Genomic DNA, 21205 nt, shown 5'->3' on the forward strand with positions numbered 1-21205 from the left:
AGGGTATGTAAACATTATATTAAGTAGCATTGTTTAAAGTGGCTCGTGATATATTTTTACATCAATTTCCATCCATTTCCATTATTAAAGTGGCTGGAGTTGAGTCAGTGTGTTGGCAGCAGCCATTCAATGTTATTGGTGGCTGTTTAATAGTCTGATGGCCTTGAGATAGAAGCTGTTTTTCAGTCTCTCCGTCCCAGCTTTGATGTACCTGTAATTACCTCACCTTCTGGATGATAATGGGGTGAACAGGCAGTGGCTCGGGTGGTTGTTGTCCTTGATGATCTTTATGGCCTTCCTGTGACATCGGGTGGTGTAGGTGTCACTGGAGGGCGCCCTTGAGGTGTCCTGGAGGGCAGGTGAGTTGGTGCAGGTGGTCCGCGTATCCATTTGATTAGCTATTTAGAAGTTTTGTTTAGCAGTCATATGGCTTGACTGTAGAAGCTGTTCAGGTTCCTGTTGGGTTCAGACTTGGTGCACTGGTACAGCTTGCAGTGTGGTAGCAGAGAGAACAGTCAATAGCTTGGGTGGCTGGAGTCTTTGACAATTTTTTAGGCCTTTTTTTATTTTATTTTTATTTCACCTTTATTTAACCAGGTAGGCAAGTTGAGAACAAGTTCTCATTTACAATTGCGACCTGGCCAAGATAAAGCAAAGATAATTCTCTGATCCACCTCTACGCAGATGACACCATTCTGTATACTTCTGTCTCTTCTTTGGACCCTGTGTTAACTAACCTCCAGACGAGCTTCAGTGCCATACAACTCTCCTTCCGTGGCCTCCAACTGCTCTTAAATGCAAGTAAATCTAAATGCATGCTTTTCAACCGGTCGCTGCCCGCACCTGCCTGCCTGTCCAGCATCACTACTCTGGACGGTTCTGACTTAGAATATGTGGAAAACTACAAATACCTAAGTGTCTGGTTAGACTGTAAACTCTCCTTCCAGACTCACATTAAGCATCTCCAATCCAAAATTAAATCTAGAATCGGCTTCCTATTTCGCAACAAAGCATCCTTCACTCATGCTGCCAAACATACCCTTGTAAAACTGACCATCCTACCGATCCTCGACTTCGGCAATGTCATTTAAAAAATGACTCTACTCAACAAATTTCCTTCCAGTTCTCTGCTGCCAATCACTGGAACGAACTGCAAAAATCACTGAAGCTGGAGACTCATATCCCCCTCACTAGCTTTAAGCTCACAGATCACTGCACCTGTACATAGCCCATCTGCAAATAGCCGATCCAACTACCTCATCTCCATACTGTATTTATTTATTTAGCTTCTTTGCACCCCAGTATCTCTACTTGCACATTCATCTTCTGCACATCAATCACTCTAGTGTCTAATTGGTATATTGTAATTACTTTGCCACCATGGCCTATTTATTGCCTTACCTCCCTTATCTTACCTCATTTGCACACACTGTATATAGATTCTCTTCAACTCAACTTATTCTTGACCAGGTCGCAGCTGTAAATGAGAACTTGTTCTCAAGTAGCCTACCTGGTTAAATAAAGGTGAAAAAATAAAAAATGACAGCTTTGCACACTCTTGGCATTCTCTCAACCATCTTCATCTGGAATGCTTTTCCAACAGTCTTGAAGGAGTTCCCTCATATGCTGAGCACATTTCCTTCACTTTGCGGTCCAACTCATCCCAAGCAATCTCAATTGGGTTGAGGTCGGGTGATTGTGGAGGCCAGGTCATCTGATGCAGCACTCCACCACTCTCCTTCTTGGTCAAATATCCCTTACAAAGCCTGGAGGTGTGTTGGGTCATAGTACTGTTGAAAAACAAATGAGAGTACAAACTGGGATGGCACAAACTGGAATGGCGTATCGCTGCAGAATGCTGTGGTAGCCATGCTGGTTAAGTGTGCCTTGAATTCTAAATAAATCACGACAGTGTCACCAGCAAAGCACCCCCACACCATCACACCAACTCCTCCATGCTTCACAGTGGGAACCACACATGCAGGGATCATCTGTTCACCTTCTCTGTGTCTCACAAAGACATGGGGGTTGGAACCAAAAATCTCAAATTTGGTCTCATCAGACCAAAGGACAGATTTCCACCGGTCTAATGTCCATTGCTCAAGTTTCTTGGCCCAAGCAAATCTCTTCTTATTATTGGTGTCCTTTAGCAGTGGTTTCATTTAAGCAATTCGACCATGAAGGCCTGATTCATGCAGTCTTTTCTGAACAGTTGATCTTGAGATGTGTCTGTTACTTAAACTCTGTGAAGCATTTATTTGGGCAGCAATTTCTGAGGCTGGTAACTCTAATGAACTTATCCTCTGTAGCAGAGGTAACTCTGGGACTTCCTTTCCTGTGGCGGTCCTCTTGAGAACCAGTCTCATCATAGCACTTGACCGTTTTTGCGACTTGAAACTTTCTTGAAATTTTCCGCATTGACTGACCTTGATGTCTTAAAGTAATGATGGAGTGTCATTTCTCTTTGCTTATTTGAGCTGTTCTTGTCATAATATGGACTTGGTACTTTACCAAATAGGGCTATCTTCTGTATACCACCCCTACCTAGTCACAACACAACTGATTGGCTCAAATGCATTAAGAAGGAAAGAAATGACACTATTTAACTTTGAACAAGGCACACCTGTTAATTGAAATGCATTTCAGGTGACTACCTCATGAAGCTGGTTGAGAGAATGCCAAGAGTGTGCAAAGCTGTCCTCAAGGCAACGGATGCCTACTTTGAAGAATCTCAAATATATAATATTTAGATTTGTTTAACACTTTTTTGGTTAATACATTATTCCATATGTGTTTTTTCATAGTTTTGATGTCTTCACTATTATTCTGCAATGTAGAAAATAGTAAAAATAAAGAATAACCCTGGAATAAGTAGGTGTGTCCAAACTTTTGACTGGTACTGTATATTTATCTATATCAATTTATCTACCTTCTTTGTGAGTCATTGGGAAATCTCCCAGGTCTTTCTGGTTGAATCTGTATTGCAAATTCCCTGCTTGATTGAGGGACCTTACAGATACTTGTTTGTGTGGGTTACAGAGATGAGGTAGTAATTCAAAAATCATCTTAAACATTATTATTGCACAGAGTCCATGCAACTTATTATTATTTTTAAAAGTACTCTTCAATAAGTTTTAAACTTCAGTAGTGATCAGCCTAATAGTTTAGACAAAAACTATTTGAGTTGTGTGATGACTTGGAGGATGCTCTGCCACATGATTGGACAAGGTGCATCGATGGATATCAAGATAGGTAATACTATTCAGAGCAAAAGAGCAGCAGCTATACTTCGAGGACACTTTGTTAAGGATACAGTCAAGTGGCAATAGTTACCACGTCAAAGTTTACTTCTCCAACATTTTCCCATGGTCCTTAGACACACTGCACACGAACTCTCTCATTTCTGCAGCTGGCCGAGCATGCGCGAGTGGCTTTCGGGAATCCGGATATGATGAAAATGTTTTAGTCCAAACTTTTTTCAAGCGAACCAGCAGAATGTCGATGACATTAGAAGCAATATTTCAACTTTTCCCGCGCGAATAGCGCGATAAACGGAATCATTGGAAACGTTTTGATAACTTTGGAGATATTTGAATTTACAACTCTTGCGGAATTTTCCAACGAGAAGGCGTTTCACTGTGGAGGAGGGATGGGAGTGAGTCAAACTTGAGACAGGGAGTTGTCATGTTTGTAAGGTACTTATCAACAAACTTATTATACATGTTTACATAGTATGGCTTCTGATTTATTCGATAATAAATAACCATATTTATACATTTAAACGACTTAGTTGAAGATTTCCTTTCCGTTTCTATAGTTTCTGTAAGGCAGTGAAGTGGGAAAATTCCACTTACTTTTAACGACATATTGTGGTTTGACGTCACTCATTCTCTGCTCTCTATGAGAGAGAACCAGTGACTTGCTCATTTTCGTTTACTTGAGTAGTGGTTTGTTACTCAAGTCTACATTAAAATTTCCAGGGTTGAAGACTAAGGAGGAAAAGGAGGCTCATCTTTATCTGTCGCGTATCACTCCAAGAGGACTGTCTCATGTCCACTGAGACCGTCTTACCTCTGGAAGGGCCTGCTGGGCCAGGGAAGGACCTTCAACAGGAGACAAGTCCTCTTCTCCCAAACTCTCACGGTATGACATTATACTGCATATAAGGGCTGACAACATGACTGTTATGCAATTGTTGTTTATTTAGTTAGTGACGTGTTGTACTGGTGCTCTACATCTCTTTCACTTTCAATTAACACTGTTGGCAATTTACCATTGCTGGGATATTCCATCAATACTAACTTGGTCAAGATGGGAAATTAGTCATCATTGAAATCATGATCTTGTTTTCCTTGCATGTCAGAATCCATCAGTTCACTCAGAACAATAATAACAACCAACATGAACACATTCCCTCTAAATTATATTCCTGTCATTTTTTCCCAGACATCAGTAGCTATACACCAGCATTAGGCATGATAATGTTTTCATTATTTCACAATAAAGATTGAAGGAACGCCTTGGTGACTATTAGCAGGAACCACAGCCAATTATAGTTTTTAATTAACTTTCTAGTTGCCCGTAAGATTATCACATGTAAAATAAGCTTGGCCCCGTTTTTTCCCCCTTCTTCTTTCAAACAGCCACTGAACCGTTACCCATCCTATTTATACCAAGCATCATTACAGCACTGTCAAAAATAGCAAAGTAGGACAGAGTAAGCAATCACAGGGACGGGTGGCAAATGGATTTTTGCTGGACCTTCAAAGCCTTTCTCAGTTAAGACTGGATTTCCCCTCTCTCAGGAGGCTGTAGATGTTCTGAGAATAGGCTAATTTATTTCTAACTGTAATCACTAAATACAGCGATGCATCACACACTGCTACTGTAAGTGTGCATCGATCTGAGAGGGAGGGAGTCACACCAAGACTAAAGACTTGCCATCTATCAGCCCCTGCCTCTGGCTAGGATTGGGCTGTATCTCTAGAGCCACTGTGGCTCATTTATCTATCTTCCATTGCTTACTAAACAGAGCGACAGCATTACAGGCCTGCAACAAATACATCATCCGGCTAAGGAAAATAACATTTGCCATGTTGTGCTGAGCCATTCATCACCTTCATTTCCAGAACAAAACAACATGAAAAGGGCTATGGTTACAACCAAAACATAAAATGAAGAAGAAAAAAAACAGGATCTGGTCTGAAGCAACCGGGAATTTGTTTTTTCAACTATGTCATAAAGATTCCCTGACGAAAGCCATGTAGCCTAAACGCATGAGAAATGTAAAACTTTGTTTCCATTGAGTATGCCATACAAATAAAGGCATTTTAATTAATTGTATGAAGAGTGCCTTGGTTCTCCTTTCGTTTTGTATGTCATAAAGGCATTGTAGATGTTTTTTGTTGTTGTAGCCTATAGGCTAAACACAGCAGGAATGGAGACGGCACTCTTGCAATGATCATTTAATGTACAGTATTTGATGAGGGAACACACAGTACTAATAACGTCACTCAGAGAGACGGGCTGACCTTTTGCATAGTTATTGGAGCAGGTTTTTACCTACATATGTTTTTCAATGTAGATGAATGCTGTTTTTATGGCTCTAACAACCTTGGCAGGTAGTGCACAGCCGGGAGTAGAGAAAATTAGATCCAGAAATCTGGCATTGGCTTTTACCTGAACCGCCTTGCTCCCGACTCTGTTGTGTAACCTTTCGACAAAGGAACGGAAAGGGACAATGTTTTCTCTGGCAAAAATAAGGCAGCCCTGGCTTGGCTTGGCTTGTCCTTCTGTCTCTGGAATTAGTATTACGTCCACCGAAGGTGACCTTCTCCTCACCTTTTACATCTGTTTCTGAGTAGAAGTACATAATGCGTCTTTATTTTGACCAGTTGAGTTGTTCAACGGAGGGCATGCAAACAATCTGTTTGTCGTGCTCTTCATCCCCCCCTTCTTTTTCGGCTAAACAGTTGTTCAATTTCTTATGTTGTGTGCTTTGATCCTAGATGCTTGTGGCAGTAACGAATCATCTGAAACTACAAACCCATCCAGAACACCGTGTCCCAGAGGCACGTCCATTGAAGTACAAAGTCACGTGACGGGGGAAAACCCTACCTATTGTGACCCTGTTCGAAGTAAGTGTTACAATGCGGGGCACCTCAGGAAATCCTGCTATTACGTGTTTGCCCAGATCCTCATCTGTTACTTTAATGGGATCCACACAAAACACAATGCCTAACAATTAACAGTACTAACAGTACTGTACACATTGACAGAAACAATGACATAGTGACAGAAGTACTCTAAACATGTATAGCCTTGTGCAGTAGCCAAGCCCAGCTATCTTACCTGAGTAATGTTTTTGTCATGACCATGTTCTGTCAGTACCTTCGGACTAGTCATAAACTGGCAACATCAATCAACACTTGTCACTGCTAGGCCCTGTGGCAGAGTGACGTATGCCTGTTGACAGATGGTCCCTCTGAAAAGTCACCCTCCCAGTTTTAGAGAGAAATGGCAAGATGGTATTGAAGTCTAAATAAATAACATGGGATGAAGTAACATGCACGTTCTCTCATTCTGCCATAATGACGAATAGTTGGCATGTTTCCCCCTGGTTGCTCTTCCAACCCTTCAGCTTTCTGTAGTGTGAGTGAGGAAATCCTCTTGTGGTTTGGCTTTGACTGTCTAGGCCCACTTGTTTCACCTTTCAGTGCACTTAAATCATTTTAGAAGGCACGTATAGTGTTTTAGTGTGTTTGCACTGTAGCCATATTTAGAGTGAAGCAGATAACATGCTTAGTTCTCTTTATTTGTGAAAGGAAATCTCCCTTACTAGCGCTGACTTTGCTGATAGCTACTTTGTGGAAAAAATATATACTATTGACTGATGTGGTTGTTCCACCTAACTATCTTAAGATGAGTGCACTAACTGTAAGTCGCTCTGGATAAGAGTGTGTGCTAAATCAGGGTTTCCCAAACTCTCTGGTGGGGGCCCTGATTCAAATAATCCAAGCTTGATGATGAGTTGGTCATTTGAATCAACTGTGTAGTGCTAGGGAAAAACCTAAATGTGCACCCAGGGGGGCCCCCAGGACCGAGTTTGGGAAACCCTGTACTAAGTGACTAAAATGTAAATATGCGACCTAGTTGAAATATTCAGTTACTAATGAAAGGAGAGAAGGGGCCATAGCAACAGCAAAGCAATCTGTGGTTATTTTGCAGTTAAGGTGATACACACTTGGTTGTTTCTTAACCCTTTACACTCATACCAGTATATGGGTTGAAAATGTCACTAATAAGCATCTAAATTGGAACATAGTGGCTGTACAGTAACATGCTATACATGACGTCAGAGCTCTGGCTATGTTCTTCACAGCGCTGTATGGTTTTCGACTGGCAGGCATTCTGAACTTGAGCACCGTGCTCGACAAGAAGAGTTGAAGGCTGTTCTTTGAATCATTAGAAGTGCATTGAAATTGCTTAGGAATTGTGCACACTTTGGAGAGGTGTGTGTGGCCACTTGGGGTCACCAGTTAGTCCTCAACCAAACCCCTGTCATTTGTTTGTCTTATGACGCACCGACCCCACATTTTCCAGGAATAGTCTTATCATGTTACTGAATGTCTCCAGTGTATTTTCAGATTTCGTTATCAACAAATACGGCAACATGTATAGTGAACTGTTGTATCCTCAGCTTTAGTGTAATTGTCCCAGTATCGCCAAACTCTTCCCTTTCAACTGCTACAATGGTTATGCATTTCATATTTATTCTGCAAAACATTTCAATTCCCACGAGTGTAAAGTGTTAAGCAATGTAAATGCTTCCTCATGCATCTTTGTGCCCTTTTGTTCAGCAGAAATAATAGGGGAAACTAAAATAAATTGATTGGAAAGTTCTCACTTTTCTTTTTTGAATGGAAAGTACATGTCACACCCTATTTACAACACTGAGTCCCACTGAGTTAGAACTGTGATAATAGAAACAACCTGTTCTGTTCTATCCAGAATGTTCTGCCATTTCACTACCAACCAATCTCTTGTCTTCAAGTGTCACTATTAACCCACTCACAATGCCTCTTACTGCTTGTCATTTAACCTGCGAAGTTTGCCAAAGCAATATTTTACACTTAAATCACACTGCTTTAGCCTCTTGGCAAAGGTAAATCTCAATACCTCAAGATTTACCGTTTTGAAACAGACTTGATTATCCACGTTACAGGTCCGAATAGTACAGCAGTAGAATCAGAAAAAGCAGCATATCCAACTCCTCTAAACCCCTCTTGTGTTTGCCACTCCATAAGGAGAGCGTGGTTTCCGGCAATGCTAATAGCAACAACAACCCGATTGCTTCCATCCATGCAGTTGTGGTTAGAGGATTGTTTACATTCTGACACAGTAGCTCTTTGTTTCTAGAATGTTCAACTTTTCCTGGGTGCCTTTTCGGTCTTAGGCTAATGACTTGCCATTGGTTTGTTTACCAGAGCAGCTTCGAAAAAGGATTTCCAAGCAAGAACTTGTCAAACCAAGGTAGCTACTGTAGCTAGCTGGTGTAGGTAGGGTTGTGATGGTCATGGAATTTTGGATGATGGTTGGCCACACTTTCCACCTGGCTACCCCAACCCTGGCTAGCAGCTCTGCCACCCCGTGCAGCAACTGGCCCAAGCCCCCCCTACTTCTCCTTCACCCAAATCCAGACAACTGACGTCCTGAAAGAGTTGCAGAATCTGGATCCATACAAATCAGCTGGGCTAGACAATCTGGACCCTCTCTTCCTAAAATTATCCACCATTGTCGCAACCCCTATTACTAGCCTGTTCAACCTCTTTCGTATTGTCTGAGATTCCTAAAGATTGGATTGCGGCACTGGTTATCCCCCTCTTCAAAGGGGTAGACACTCTAAACCCAAACTGTTACAGACCTATATCCATCCTGCCCTGCCTTTCTAAAGTCTTTTAACAAACAGATCACGGACCATCGAATCCCACCCTACCTTTTCTGCTGTGCAATCTGGTTTCCGAGCTGGTCACGGGTGCCCCTCAGCCACGCTCAAGGTACTAAGTGTATCATAACCGCCATCGATAAAAGACAGTACCGTGCAGCCGTCTTCAACGACCTGGCCAAGGCTTTCTACTCTTGTCAATCACCGTATTCTTATCGGCAGACTCAATAGCCTTGGTTTCTCGAAAGACTGCCTTGCCTGGTTCACCAACTACTTCTCAGACAGAGTTCAGTGTGTCAAATCAGAGGGCCTCTGGCAGTTTCTATGGGGGTACCACAGGGTTCAATTCTCGGGCCGACTCTTTTCTCTGTATATATCAATGATGTCGCTCTTGCTGCGGGTGATTCCTTGATCCACCTCTACGCAGACGACACCATTCTGTATACATCTGGCTCGCTAGCGTCCCACCTCGACAACTTCCAGTGAAATTGCAGAGCGACAAATTCAAATGAATTTACTATAAATATTTAACTTTCATGAAATCACAAGTGCAATATATAAAATAAAGCTTAACTTGTTAATCCAGCCGCCGTGTCAGATTTGAAAAAGGCTTTACGGTGAAAGCAAACCATGCGGTTATCTAAGGACAGCGCTCAGCACACAAAACATTACAAACAGTTAGCAGCCAAGTAGATTTAGTCATAAAAGTCAGAAATGGCAATAAAATGAATCACTTACATTTGATGATATTCGTATGGTTGCACTCACAAGACTCCCAGTTACACAATAAATGGTTGTTTTGTTTGATAAATTCCCTCTTTATATCCAAAAACCTGCATTTGTTGTCACATTTTGTTCAGTAATCCAATGGCTCAAATGCGGTCACGAGGCAGACAAATTCCAAATTGTATCCGTAAAGTTTGTAGAAACATGTCAAACAATGTTTATAATCAATCCTCAGGTTGTTTTTAGCCTACATAATCAATAATATTTCAACCGGACAATAGCGTCATCAATATTAATTAAAGAAAAACAAGAAAGGCATGCTCTTGGGATTGCGCACCAAACAGGTTGGGGAAATTCCACTGGCCTCTCATTGAAACTGCTCATTCTCCCTCATTTTACAGAATAAAGGCCTGAAACAATGTCTAAAGACTGTTCACAGCTAGTGGAAGCCATGGGGAACAGAAACAGGGTCCTATCCCTTTAAATGGTGGTTAAGCTTTCAATGGAGAAACACCCATTTCAAAATAATAGCACTTCTTGGATGGATTTTCCACAGGTTTTCACCTGCCATTTAAATTCTGTTATACTCAGATATTATTGTAACGGTTTTGGAGACTTTAGAGTTTTCTATTCCAATATATCTATAATTATATTCATACCCTAGCTTTGGGCACTCTTTTCATCCAAAATTCCGAATGCTGCCCCCTATCCCAAAAACGTTAACAAACTTCCAAACGAGCTTCAATGCCATACAGCACTCCTTCCGTGGCCTCCAACTGCTCTTAAACACTAGTGAAACTAAATGCATGCTCTTCAACCGATTGCTGCCCGCACCCGCCCGCCTGACTAGCATCACTATTCTGGATGGTTCTGACTTAGAATATGTGGACAATTGCATATACCTAGGTGTCTGGCTAGACTGTAAACTCTCCTTTCAGATTCCTATTAAGCATCTCCAATCGAAAATTAAATCTAGAATTGGCTTCCTATTTCACAACAAAGCCTCCTTCACTCATGCTGCCAAACATACCCTCGTAAAACTGACCATCCTACCGATCCTCGACCTCATTTATGTAATTTACAAAATAGCCTCCAACACTCTACTCAACAAATTGGATGCAGTCTATCACAGTGCCATCCGTTTTGTCACCAAAGCCCCAGGTACCACCCACCACTGCGACCTGCATGCTCTCGTCGGCTGACCCCCTCTACATATTCGTCGTCAGACCCACCTGCTCCAGGTCATCTGTCTTTGCAAGGTAAAGCTCTGCCTTATCTCAGCTCGCTGGTCACCATAACAACCACCCGTAACACGCAATCCAGCAGGTATATCTCACTGGTCATCTCCAAAGCCAACACCACCTTTGGCCACCTTTCCTTCCAGTTCTCTGCTGCCAATGACTGGAACCATTTGCAAAAATCGCTGAAGTTAGAGACTTACATCTCCCTCACTAACTTTAAACATCAGCTATCTGAGCAGCTTACCGATCGCTGCAGCTGTACATAGTCCATCTGTAAATAGCCCACCAAACTACCTACCTCATCCCCATGTTGTTTTTATTGACTTTTTTTGCTCTTTTGCACACCAGTATTTCTACTCGCACATCTATTACTCCAGTGTTCATTTGCTAAATTGTAATTACTTCGCTACTATGGCCTATTTATTGCCTCACCTCCTTAGTCCATTTGCACACACTATATAGATTTTTATATTGTGTTATTGACTACTTTTGTTTATCCTATGTGTAACTCGGTGTTGTTTTTGTTCGCACTGCTTTGCTTTATCTTGGCCAGGGCGCAGTTGTAAATGAGAACTTGTTCTCAACTGCCCTACCTGGTAATGTAATGTATGTAATGCACTTCTGGCAAGTAAAATGCATCACTTTCATCTAAAAATAACAGTTTTAATGTAGTAGTTGTAGTCACCTCCCACAGACTGAGTGTTTGGGGAATATGAGAGTGATGGAGACGACAAATCTCCTTTTGAGGGAATGGTACAGGAACATGTTTTAGTCACTTCAAATAATGATGATAACCTAATCTGTGTATAGAGGTTCTGTTTAGCAAATTGAATGGAAATAAAAATATTTTGAATATACAGTTAGCTTACAGAATGCAATGTTGGATATCCAGAGCGAGGAGCTGATGAACACTAAACTGGTCTGGTTGATTCTAATGAAGCCCTGACTTACTGAAACAGGAAATCATCTGACTGACCACACAGTGCCAATTTCTTCCTTTTTTTCTTTCATCCCTCTGTCCGATTTCCAACTTGTTGGGTGCCCTAGGCTGCATGTGATTTGTCTTGGGCTGTTGTTTTTATTAGCATGAATCAAACAAAAAAGCTGGCGCTTGTTACTTGAACATGTTGTCTTTGTCTTAAAGGGTAACTTCAACCCTAATTTCAACCTTTGCCCAAACCCTTCCCCCCCAAAAGAATGCATTCAGGTGAGAAGTTGTGGTTGGGGGGGAATGCTCCTAAATATTAATTTTGTGGGTGGGTAAACTTAGTTTCTCACTAAAACATACTTACCAGAAGTCCACTGGCAAACTGATAATATAATTATGTGCATTGCGAGTATATTAGGCTCTAGACAGTTGGCGCACAGTGGTAAGGTGCTGAGTTCTTTATCTATTGCCATCTGCGGTGTAAGTTCAAATCCCCCATGGGGCACAAAAAAAACCCTATGAAATGTGGACTCACATTTATTGCGTTCTTGCTTTAGGAATAATACAATTCTCACCTTCAAAATGAAAATTAGGGTCTCAATTAAATTTGCAATATTGAAGTAGCTCTTTTTCCAATGGTCAAATTAACTCTCAGATCGTTCTTGGGTACTGTATGAAAATCTACAACTACAATCAGGGCGACCCCTCACAGGTATGGTTTCACTTTTCAGAATTAAAAGTGGATGGGCACAGGAAAAATATCTGCTCTTTGTGGGATTAGAACTCACAACCAGTGAACTAACTGTGAGCTGTTTAAGCAGACTGTTCCAGTTATAGAGATTGGGAAGCCTTGAGGTGGTACCACTCAGCACATCAAGAAGGGAGTGTATTTCATACTGAACCCGTCCATTGAGATGACATAGAGGAACCTTCTCAAGGTAGAGTTAATCCTCTAAGGGCAAAAAGAGCTAGATTTTCTACTAAAAGACCAAAATATCACTTTTGCAATAAACTGTTAAAATGAATACCGGAATTGACGAGTTTCACTACAACTTAGCCGAAAACATCTGGTTTTCGCTGAAAAAAAGTTATTTAATTAGTTACTCTTTAACAGTTAAACTTTTTTATTTAGCTCAAGTTATTTGACATTTTTTAATATGCAAAGTGTAAAGGGCATGTATCTTTAGGTCACTGTTTCTTGTTAGAGCCCTTCAACTATAAGGCCCCAGTATGTGGCAGCTAGCAGGGTCTTGTGTGGCTCGGCCCCTAAAGGGAATACACTCAGCTGATATCTTCTCCAGGCGGCTTTGGCTCTGCAGGTCCGGGCCTTAAATAAATTGCCATGATCTAACGCCAGTTTTAGGTGTTTAATCGCCACATTATTCACTGTGATTGTCAAATAGTTGGAAGTGCTCTCTCCGTGGATAAAGAGACGTGAGGTCAAATGACATGGCTGTCGCCTTGAAAAGAAAGACATTAGTGTGGCCTTTGTGTGAATCCCTGATTGTGCTTTTACTCGGGAAGCTTCAAGGTTATTACCCGGGTGTAGAAATGACCTTTAGGAATTTTAATATTTGACACTTCCAATGGTAGATGTATGTCGATGAATTATTGCTCCGCTGGTGGATGTTGCAGAAGAGCTTTCTTCTTGCTTATTGATGCCTCAATATAGCATCTATGAAATGAATGCAGAATAGTGGTACATCGTCATTGTTTTGAATAGTGTTGTGTAAAGATCAGTTAGACCCAAATGCAAAATGTGACATCCTAGTTAGTATACAGGGTAAGGTCCTGTGAACTTCAGAAACCTTTTATTTATTTTATATATGTCTTTTTTTTGTGCTAGTATTTCTGCCAAAAAGAACAAGCATGGTGGTTGTTGTTATCCAAGAGCTAAATCTTTATTGTAATCCAGTAGACCCCCGTCTATACTGAAAAAATGTCTAAAGCAAGAGCCCATTTAAAAACAGAGGTGTAATTTTCAAGTGATTACTTACCAGTGGGTCATGGAATCAAAAACAGTATAAATAGGGTGAAATGGTAGCACAGGGGTTGATTAAAATGGCCATTGTAATTCTACCTCTGTGGTAATTATTTCCTCATTGTCTTGCTGTAGATGGATTTCATCTGGGAAATTTCAAGCATTCCAATTAGCATTTCCAGAAGTGTTGAAGCCTATTCATTGTGGATGTTTTAAACAAAAAAAAGAGATTAGATACAGTGCCTTCAGAAGTATTCAGACCCCTTGACTTTTTCCACATTTTGTTACAGCCTTATTCTAAAATGCGTACAATGTTTTTTTCCCCCTCATCAATCTACACACAATACCCCATAATGACAAAGCAAAAACAAGTTTCTAGAAATTTTTGCTAATAATAAAATGAAAAAAATATATCACATTTACATAAGTATTCAGACCCTTTACTCAGTACTTTGTTGAAGCACCTTTGGCAGCGATTACAGCCTCGAGTCTTCTTGGGTATGACGCTACAAGCTTGGCACACCTGTATTTGGGGAGTTTCTCCCGTTCTTCTCTGCAGATCCTCTCAAGCTATCAGGCTAGATGGGGAGCGTTGCTGAACAGATATTTTCTGGTCTCTCCAGAGATGTTAGATCAGGTTCAAGTCCGGGCTCTGTCTGGGCCACTCAAGGACATTCAGAGACTTGTCCCGAAGCCACTTGCGTTGTCTTGGCTGTGTGCTAAGGGTCGTTTTCCTGTTGGAAGGTGAACATTTGTCCCAGTCTTGAGGTCCTGAGCACTCTGGAGCAGGTTTTCATCAAGGATCTCTCTGTACTTTGCTCCGAAAGACATGCACTGTCAACTGTGGGACCTTTTATATCAACAGGTGTGTGTTTGCCTTTCCAAATCTTGTCCGATCATTTGAATTTACCACAGGTGGACTCCCAAGTTGTAGACACATCTCAAGGATGATCAATGTAAACAGGATCCACCTGAGCTCAATTTCGAGTCTCATAGCACAGGGTCTGAATACTTATGTAAATAAGCTATTTCTGTTTTTATTTGTAATAAATTATCAAAATATTCTACCAACCTCTTTTCGCTTTGTCGTCGTGGGGTATTGTGTGTAGATTGCTGAGTATTTTTATTTAATCCATTTTAGATTAAGGCTGTAATGTAACAAAGTGGAAAAAGTCAAGGGGTCTGAATACTTTCCGAAGGCAGTGTTTGCACACCTCCATTTATGTACTGAAATCTCATACACAAATATTTCTAATATATGGATATCAGATATCACTGTCATAATTCAAACACACAAGGTTTTTGGCTATGGAGAACCAAAGATTGATTGTTTTGCGCTGTTGGAGGGAGGATTTGAGGACTCAAACAAATTCAAATTATTGTCAGTTTTTCTAATAATAGTAAAACATACAGGCCTAGATCGCATTCCCTAGTTTACCTGTCTTCTTGGAGCAGTCAGAGCAGGTGTGCACAGAGCTCCATTGTATCAACTCTACTACAAAGGCTCTGCTGCATTCCCTGAACAGTAATGCCCTAGTGCAGCTCCACTCTGTTGGCTCCCAAACCAACCCCACAACACAGCACAGGGGTAGTGCCTTGGAGCAGAGAGAGGGAAAGCTCTCTCTCTCACACACACACACACACACACACACACACACACACACACACATAGGGGCCCACTTCAAATGAGAGCGGTGCAGGGGGGATTACTTGGCCTCTAACAGGGTTTTGGCTCCGACATTAAGGTTAAAACCCTTTTCTATTACAGAGATCTCGAGTGATGTTGCCCCCACGGTGTTTGCAGGTTCACCACCTCTCTGGTAGGTCATTCTGTCAGGGCTCTGATCACTGGACTGTGACTGGGGACCTGGCTGGGCTGGCTCCATTCAGACAGTGCAGACGGCGCTCTCCGGCTAGAGCTGAAATCAATACGGCCGTCTCCGTTAAAAACCCACTCAGAGGCAGACTAGCACCTCTGTCCCCTAGTCTGATCACACAGCTTAAGGCCCTGATTGGCACCTATGAAGACAAAGACCATTGACCCACAGCTGTCCCATTAGCTCTGGTTAATGCTCAGATTGATACTGAGCAAATAAAGGAACCATGTCTATAGATATTTTTTTATAGACTGACTGCCCCATACAGACCCTATACTTGCTGGCTGTTTTGGACGGCTCAGTTTTGCCTAGTTTCTTTTGTCGTTTTTTGTTGTTGCTGTGTGTTAATTTGGAAATGATTTGTCCTCCTCAGGTGCTGTTAGTACAGTAATGACCTCCCTCCAGATGCATTGTGCCCTGTTTTGAATTTCAAACAAGTCAGTTTCCTGTGGAACTTGTGGCTAACTTCAGCAAAGAGATTTTGAAATTGGTGGAATCTGTGAGTCATCGATTTCAACTGAAATTGAAAATACTCCCCCTTCTTACCCCCCCCCCCTCCCCTTCACTCAGCTTCTCTGTTGCTTAGTTTTGGTTTTGAGTCGTCAGAGAGAGGGTGGAGCATTCTGCGAGTATAGAGTCTGGTAGCTCCCCTAGGCCTGCTCTGAGTCACGTCATCATTGTTCTTTCTAGAAAATGTGGTAGCTGCCTGTGTAAAGCCTAAATCTGTGCAAGATGTGCACTTTCTCAAACTTGTGAAGACATTTTTACATTTGATTTTACTACATTCCTCTTTTGCTCTCAGATGGAAACAGATTGGGGAAAAAAATGGGGATTTGATAAAGCTCAAGACAGAATCACAGCGCAGGTCTTTTTTCTATCTTAGATGAAAAGGAGGGAGAAAAGTGTCATTCTGCTGCACTCAGGTTTTAAGGCTGTGGTGGATGCCCTTGATCTGTTCTGTTATGCTACATTAGCACCACTCAAATTAGCAGCACACAATTCTACACAACACAAGAGGGGGAAAGAGAAGAACTTCAATGCTTTTGGCATTTGCACAATGTGAATGATTTTCCTCTGAATGTGATTAATTTAAGAGAAAAAGGCAGCTCATTCTGTGTTTTTTAATGATTTAGATAGCAGCCAGACATTCATCTCACCAAATGTTCCGTTTTGAAATCGAAGGATAATTGATGATCGGCTCCACCTTCCCCAAGAGCGCCTGAAAGGTTCAGGTCGTCGAATCAAGCTCTCGTCTTTCAAGTTGCCTTCTCCACTGTAAAATGTAATTAAGCAGAACAAGGTCCGAAGGGGTTATTTTTTTTACCCCTCAATCAGCGGCGAAATTACCAAATTTGAAATTAGTAAATCCCAGACGCCCTGCTTTCTTGTCATTGTTATCAAGAGCGTGAGAGCGAGGCAGTCTAAAATGTGGAAGGAAAGAGACTGGAAACAAGGGAAAGAGAGGATGGCTCAGAATATTAAAACACCCAAGTGTCAGATCACGACAGCAGGTTACATTTGAAGACCTAAATTTGAATGATAATTTGTCACAGAGAATTAAGTGTGCCACGGTGAAAAAGAGCTGAGTAATAGTGACTTATTCCTCATTCAAAACGGCAGGAAAATAAGACATGAGTGTAGATATGGGTGTTTCTCCAGGAATTAGATTCTATATTATACAATACCATCAGAATAAAGGATAGGGGGGCTAATAGAGTTAATACTTCTGTCACATCACATGTCACATCCTGCTGATAGAGTATCCTATCAGAGAAGGTAATTTAGTTCCCTCAACAGGCACAGATGGCCCATCGCCACTAGGCTAAGATGAATAGAGCTGTGATCAGTTGGAAGGTTATTTTTTTTTTTTGTATAGGAGTGATCTGACATTACCACGACAACCACCACAGAGTTATCCTGATTGTTTTATTCTGTTGAAGCAAGATACATTTCCCCTAATTACTTCTTAGTTAAAAAGTATTATCATTGTTTCTCATTTAGTTTTTTTGTTTTATAAATATTATATTATAATCAACCAATGAAGTCCCTGATACAAATACACTCAAAAAGACACATCCAGTCTACAAGCTTTGTGCTGTGACGACTACGGATACGTTTACACAAGCCGATCACAGCCTGAATGTCTTCCTGCTATACTACATTTTTTGGTGAATGCTAGTCAGTCTCCATTAATTACAGTTTGACTAGGATAGTTGGACTAGCTTATCCAGGCTATTCTAAGCTACAGCAACCTAACACTCCCAACATTTTCACACTAGGTTTTGTTTTATTTCATCAATTTCAATGCAATTAAAATGCTTTTTATTTTACACCAGATACTCACAAGTACATTGATCACAGCCTGGGTTGTGTTGAGTTGGGGTGGTCGAAAGGACAATTCATGATGATTCTGCCATTGCTTGTCCCTTCCAGCAACCTGTCCTTCGACACAATAAAGGAAGTCCTTGTCACAGAGTTGGAAGGTCAAACTGTAAATGAGCTTTGATATGCCGAAGGAAAATTTTAAGCGGTGCCTTTGTAATAACGTTCATGGTGCTGCCCCCCTTCTCTACATATAATTCCCCTGGTTTTGCGTCTATAAATATGGGAATGGGAGATGTATAATTTCAAATGAGAAAATATATCCCTTTGGATTGAGCAGCCCAGCTAGTCAGACATTACAGGGGTGTTTGTTAGGAGGGGAAACGCCACCCCAGGCTGTTTAGGGGATGATGAGACCGCTGCTAGGTCATTGGCACATTCACAAATTAGCATTTCGATCAACCAGGTATAAGGCCAGAACATGTACAGGAGACATGTTTATAATATGTAAAGAGTACAAAGATAAACAAACGCATTACTGGAAGAATTACCATTTTAAATGTCTTTCGTGTTTTTGAATTGGATTAGTTTACATCTTGTTTATCATATTTGTATTATTTTTCCTGTGAGTATTCCACTTTCCACAGTGCATTTTGACTCACTAACCACAAGCATGGTGTAGCTAGCTAGCTATTAGGAGATGGGGCTGGATGGATCTGTTTAGCCTGCTGACATGTGACATTTGAATAACTAACTGTATGTTACTTATGATAGGCATCCTAATAGGTCTCTGCAAACAGAACTTGCTCTCTCTCCCCCCCATTAATATTAAAAAGGATTGAGCCATAGAAACACCTCTCTAGTTTTTGCACTCCTATCCAGCTCCTGCCTTACCTATGACTTATAGTGTAGTGATGTGCAAATTAGAATTTCCAAGCTGCCCTGTTTTGACCTCTTAGTTATATTTCCGGTACCTGAACTATTTTAGAATTCTTGTTTATGCAGCACATTTGAGTTGATGTTCATACATATTCCTCTGTCTTCCTGTTGGGTCCGTGTGATATGTTCCTTGTGTCTTCTGGGTGCAATTTTGAATTCTTCCTATAGGACCTCTTTTTTTTGCCACAAAAAAAAAAGTAGGTGTTTATACACAGTTTTACATACAGAGTGATCCCGCACACAGACCGTAGCGCTCTCTAGGCGCAATGGCGCTGCGGTCCCCATGGCGTCGCGTACTACTCACTGAAGACTTGGTGACAAATGGCAATTATATTTGTGTGTTCTTCATGAATCCATCAAACACTGGCCTTTTTAAAAATGCTCCCGAGATATTTGAGCCTGTCAGATACAAGGGACCAAATTGGGATGCTGCTTAGACAGTCAAGAACCACTCACCCCCCAGTTCCATCTGATATGTTTGACAGCCTGTGTAGAGGACTACTCCATGTATTATTCAACTACAGATGTACACTCTCAACAGTTGTTGATGTGTTAGAAATAGGGTGGTTAGAAGTCCAATTGGAAGTGTTCCCCCCTTTCCTAAACATGGTGTTTTAATGCGATCTGTCAGGTTGTGTATGTCCACCAGCTCCGAACAAGTTTTTGTGGTAAACCACACAACTGTTCAATTTTAATCGCTTATGATTATTTCAACTAGCGGGAGTTGTTCCTTTTTTTTATGGGGGATATGTTTCCTTTTCCGGATAGGAACACTGACTTTGCAGTGCATTTATATTACATAGGTATTTATATTGTATACTCAGTCTATAGAGTATACCGTTCTTATCCAAGTTGATGTTTAACTGTTATTATCTATTGCTGCTAGTTCTATTTCTCTATTATTACCAGAAGTAGTTCTACAGTACATTCTACCAGCTGGCTTGGTTCAGTGTGGTTACATGGTTCATCATGCAGGATCATCATTACCGTGATCAATGATTATGAATATTACCCTGTTCCTGTCCATTCATCTTTGTCTCCCATTGCTTTCACTGGATAAAAATAAAACTTGGTCTCCACGAGAGACTGGGAACCTGTCCTTGGAAATGTCTTCGTAGGCTCGCACTTGAACCACTTTCTAGGCTTTCTAGTGTGTCGGAAACCCGAACCGCTGCTTTTTTATGCGGTGGTTTCCTAATAACTATTTATACTTTGTAAATTGAAAGCTTGACTTTCTTCAAAGGGAAAGGTAATTATGCTGGCTGAGGCAGAGAATAGACAGACTGTGGGTTGGTCGTTTGTGGATGCCTCCATGACCTCTGTATGAGAAAAGAGACTGCTTTATTACACAAGCTGCTATGGGTAATTTATTTCATAGGCAAGTGTCGTCTTTTAGACCAGAGTGTGGCATCACATAGTCCTGCCTACATACTGTGTTTGTACCTACCCAGTAGGCTACATCAGTAAAGGGTATTGACCTTAAAGAGAACTTATTATGTATTTTTTAATGATAAAAAAAAAACTTTTACCCTCCAATTTTGTGTTATCCAATTGTTAGTTAGTCTTGTCTCTTTGCTGCAACTCCCCTACGGACTTGGGAGATGCGAAGGTCGAGAGCCATGAGTCCTCCGAAACATGACCCTGCCAAGCCCCACTGCTTCTTGACACACTGCTCGCTTAACCCGGAAGCCATCCGCACCAATGTGTCGGAGGAAACACCGTCCAACTGACGACCGAGGTCAGCTTACAGGCCCCCGGCACGCCACAAGGTGTTGCTAGAGCACAATGAGACAGGGATATCCCGGCTGGCCAAACCCTCCCCTAAACCGGACGAAGCTGGGCCAAATGTGCGCTGCCTCATGGGTCTCCCGGTCACGGCTGGCTGTGACACAGCCTGGGATCGAACCCGAGGCTGTCGTCACGCGGGGCAGTGCCTTAGACTGTGCCACTTGGGAGGCCAGCTTAAGATAACTTTTGTACTAGTTATAGTATGGTTTGTTCGTTGCTGATTCTGAATTCCACTGTTAAAATGTGTCTTATTACAGAATAGATTGTTGATGTTCACTATATAAGAACAAAGTTGATATCTCACAAGTTACATGTGGATATTTGCGAAAGAAAACAAGCAATTGTTGAATCTTCTTGTTAGCCATCCGTAGTTTACTAACAATGTCACGTAAAAAGCTGTCAAATCCATCAACCTGGGTTTAAATCGGAGCATAATGAATTCTCCTTTGTGCCAACCAG

General features: G+C 41.4%; 1 protein-coding gene across 2 annotated transcripts in view; it reads left to right on the forward strand.

Moving 5' to 3' along the window:
* The first annotated feature begins 3356 nt into the window (after window positions 1–3356).
* The window catches only part of LOC118392308 (myoD family inhibitor domain-containing protein-like), a 28420-nt gene continuing 10571 nt past the window's right edge, over window positions 3357–21205 (forward strand). The window contains exons 1-3 of one of the 2 annotated variants that reach the window (XM_035784152.2): window positions 3375–3695; window positions 3981–4143; window positions 6009–6137. In XM_035784152.2, the coding sequence (XP_035640045.1) occupies window positions 4050–4143; window positions 6009–6137 (223 nt within the window). In that variant the 5' untranslated portion in view covers window positions 3375–3695; window positions 3981–4049. Of the gene's footprint in view, window positions 3696–3980; window positions 4144–6008; window positions 6138–21205 lie in introns of both variants that reach the window. The other variant, XM_035784153.2, reaches the window with a different exon arrangement.

Source organism: Oncorhynchus keta, chromosome 13 (assembly GCF_023373465.1).
Source record: "Oncorhynchus keta strain PuntledgeMale-10-30-2019 chromosome 13, Oket_V2, whole genome shotgun sequence".
NCBI classification, from domain to species: Eukaryota; Metazoa; Chordata; class Actinopteri; order Salmoniformes; family Salmonidae; genus Oncorhynchus; species Oncorhynchus keta.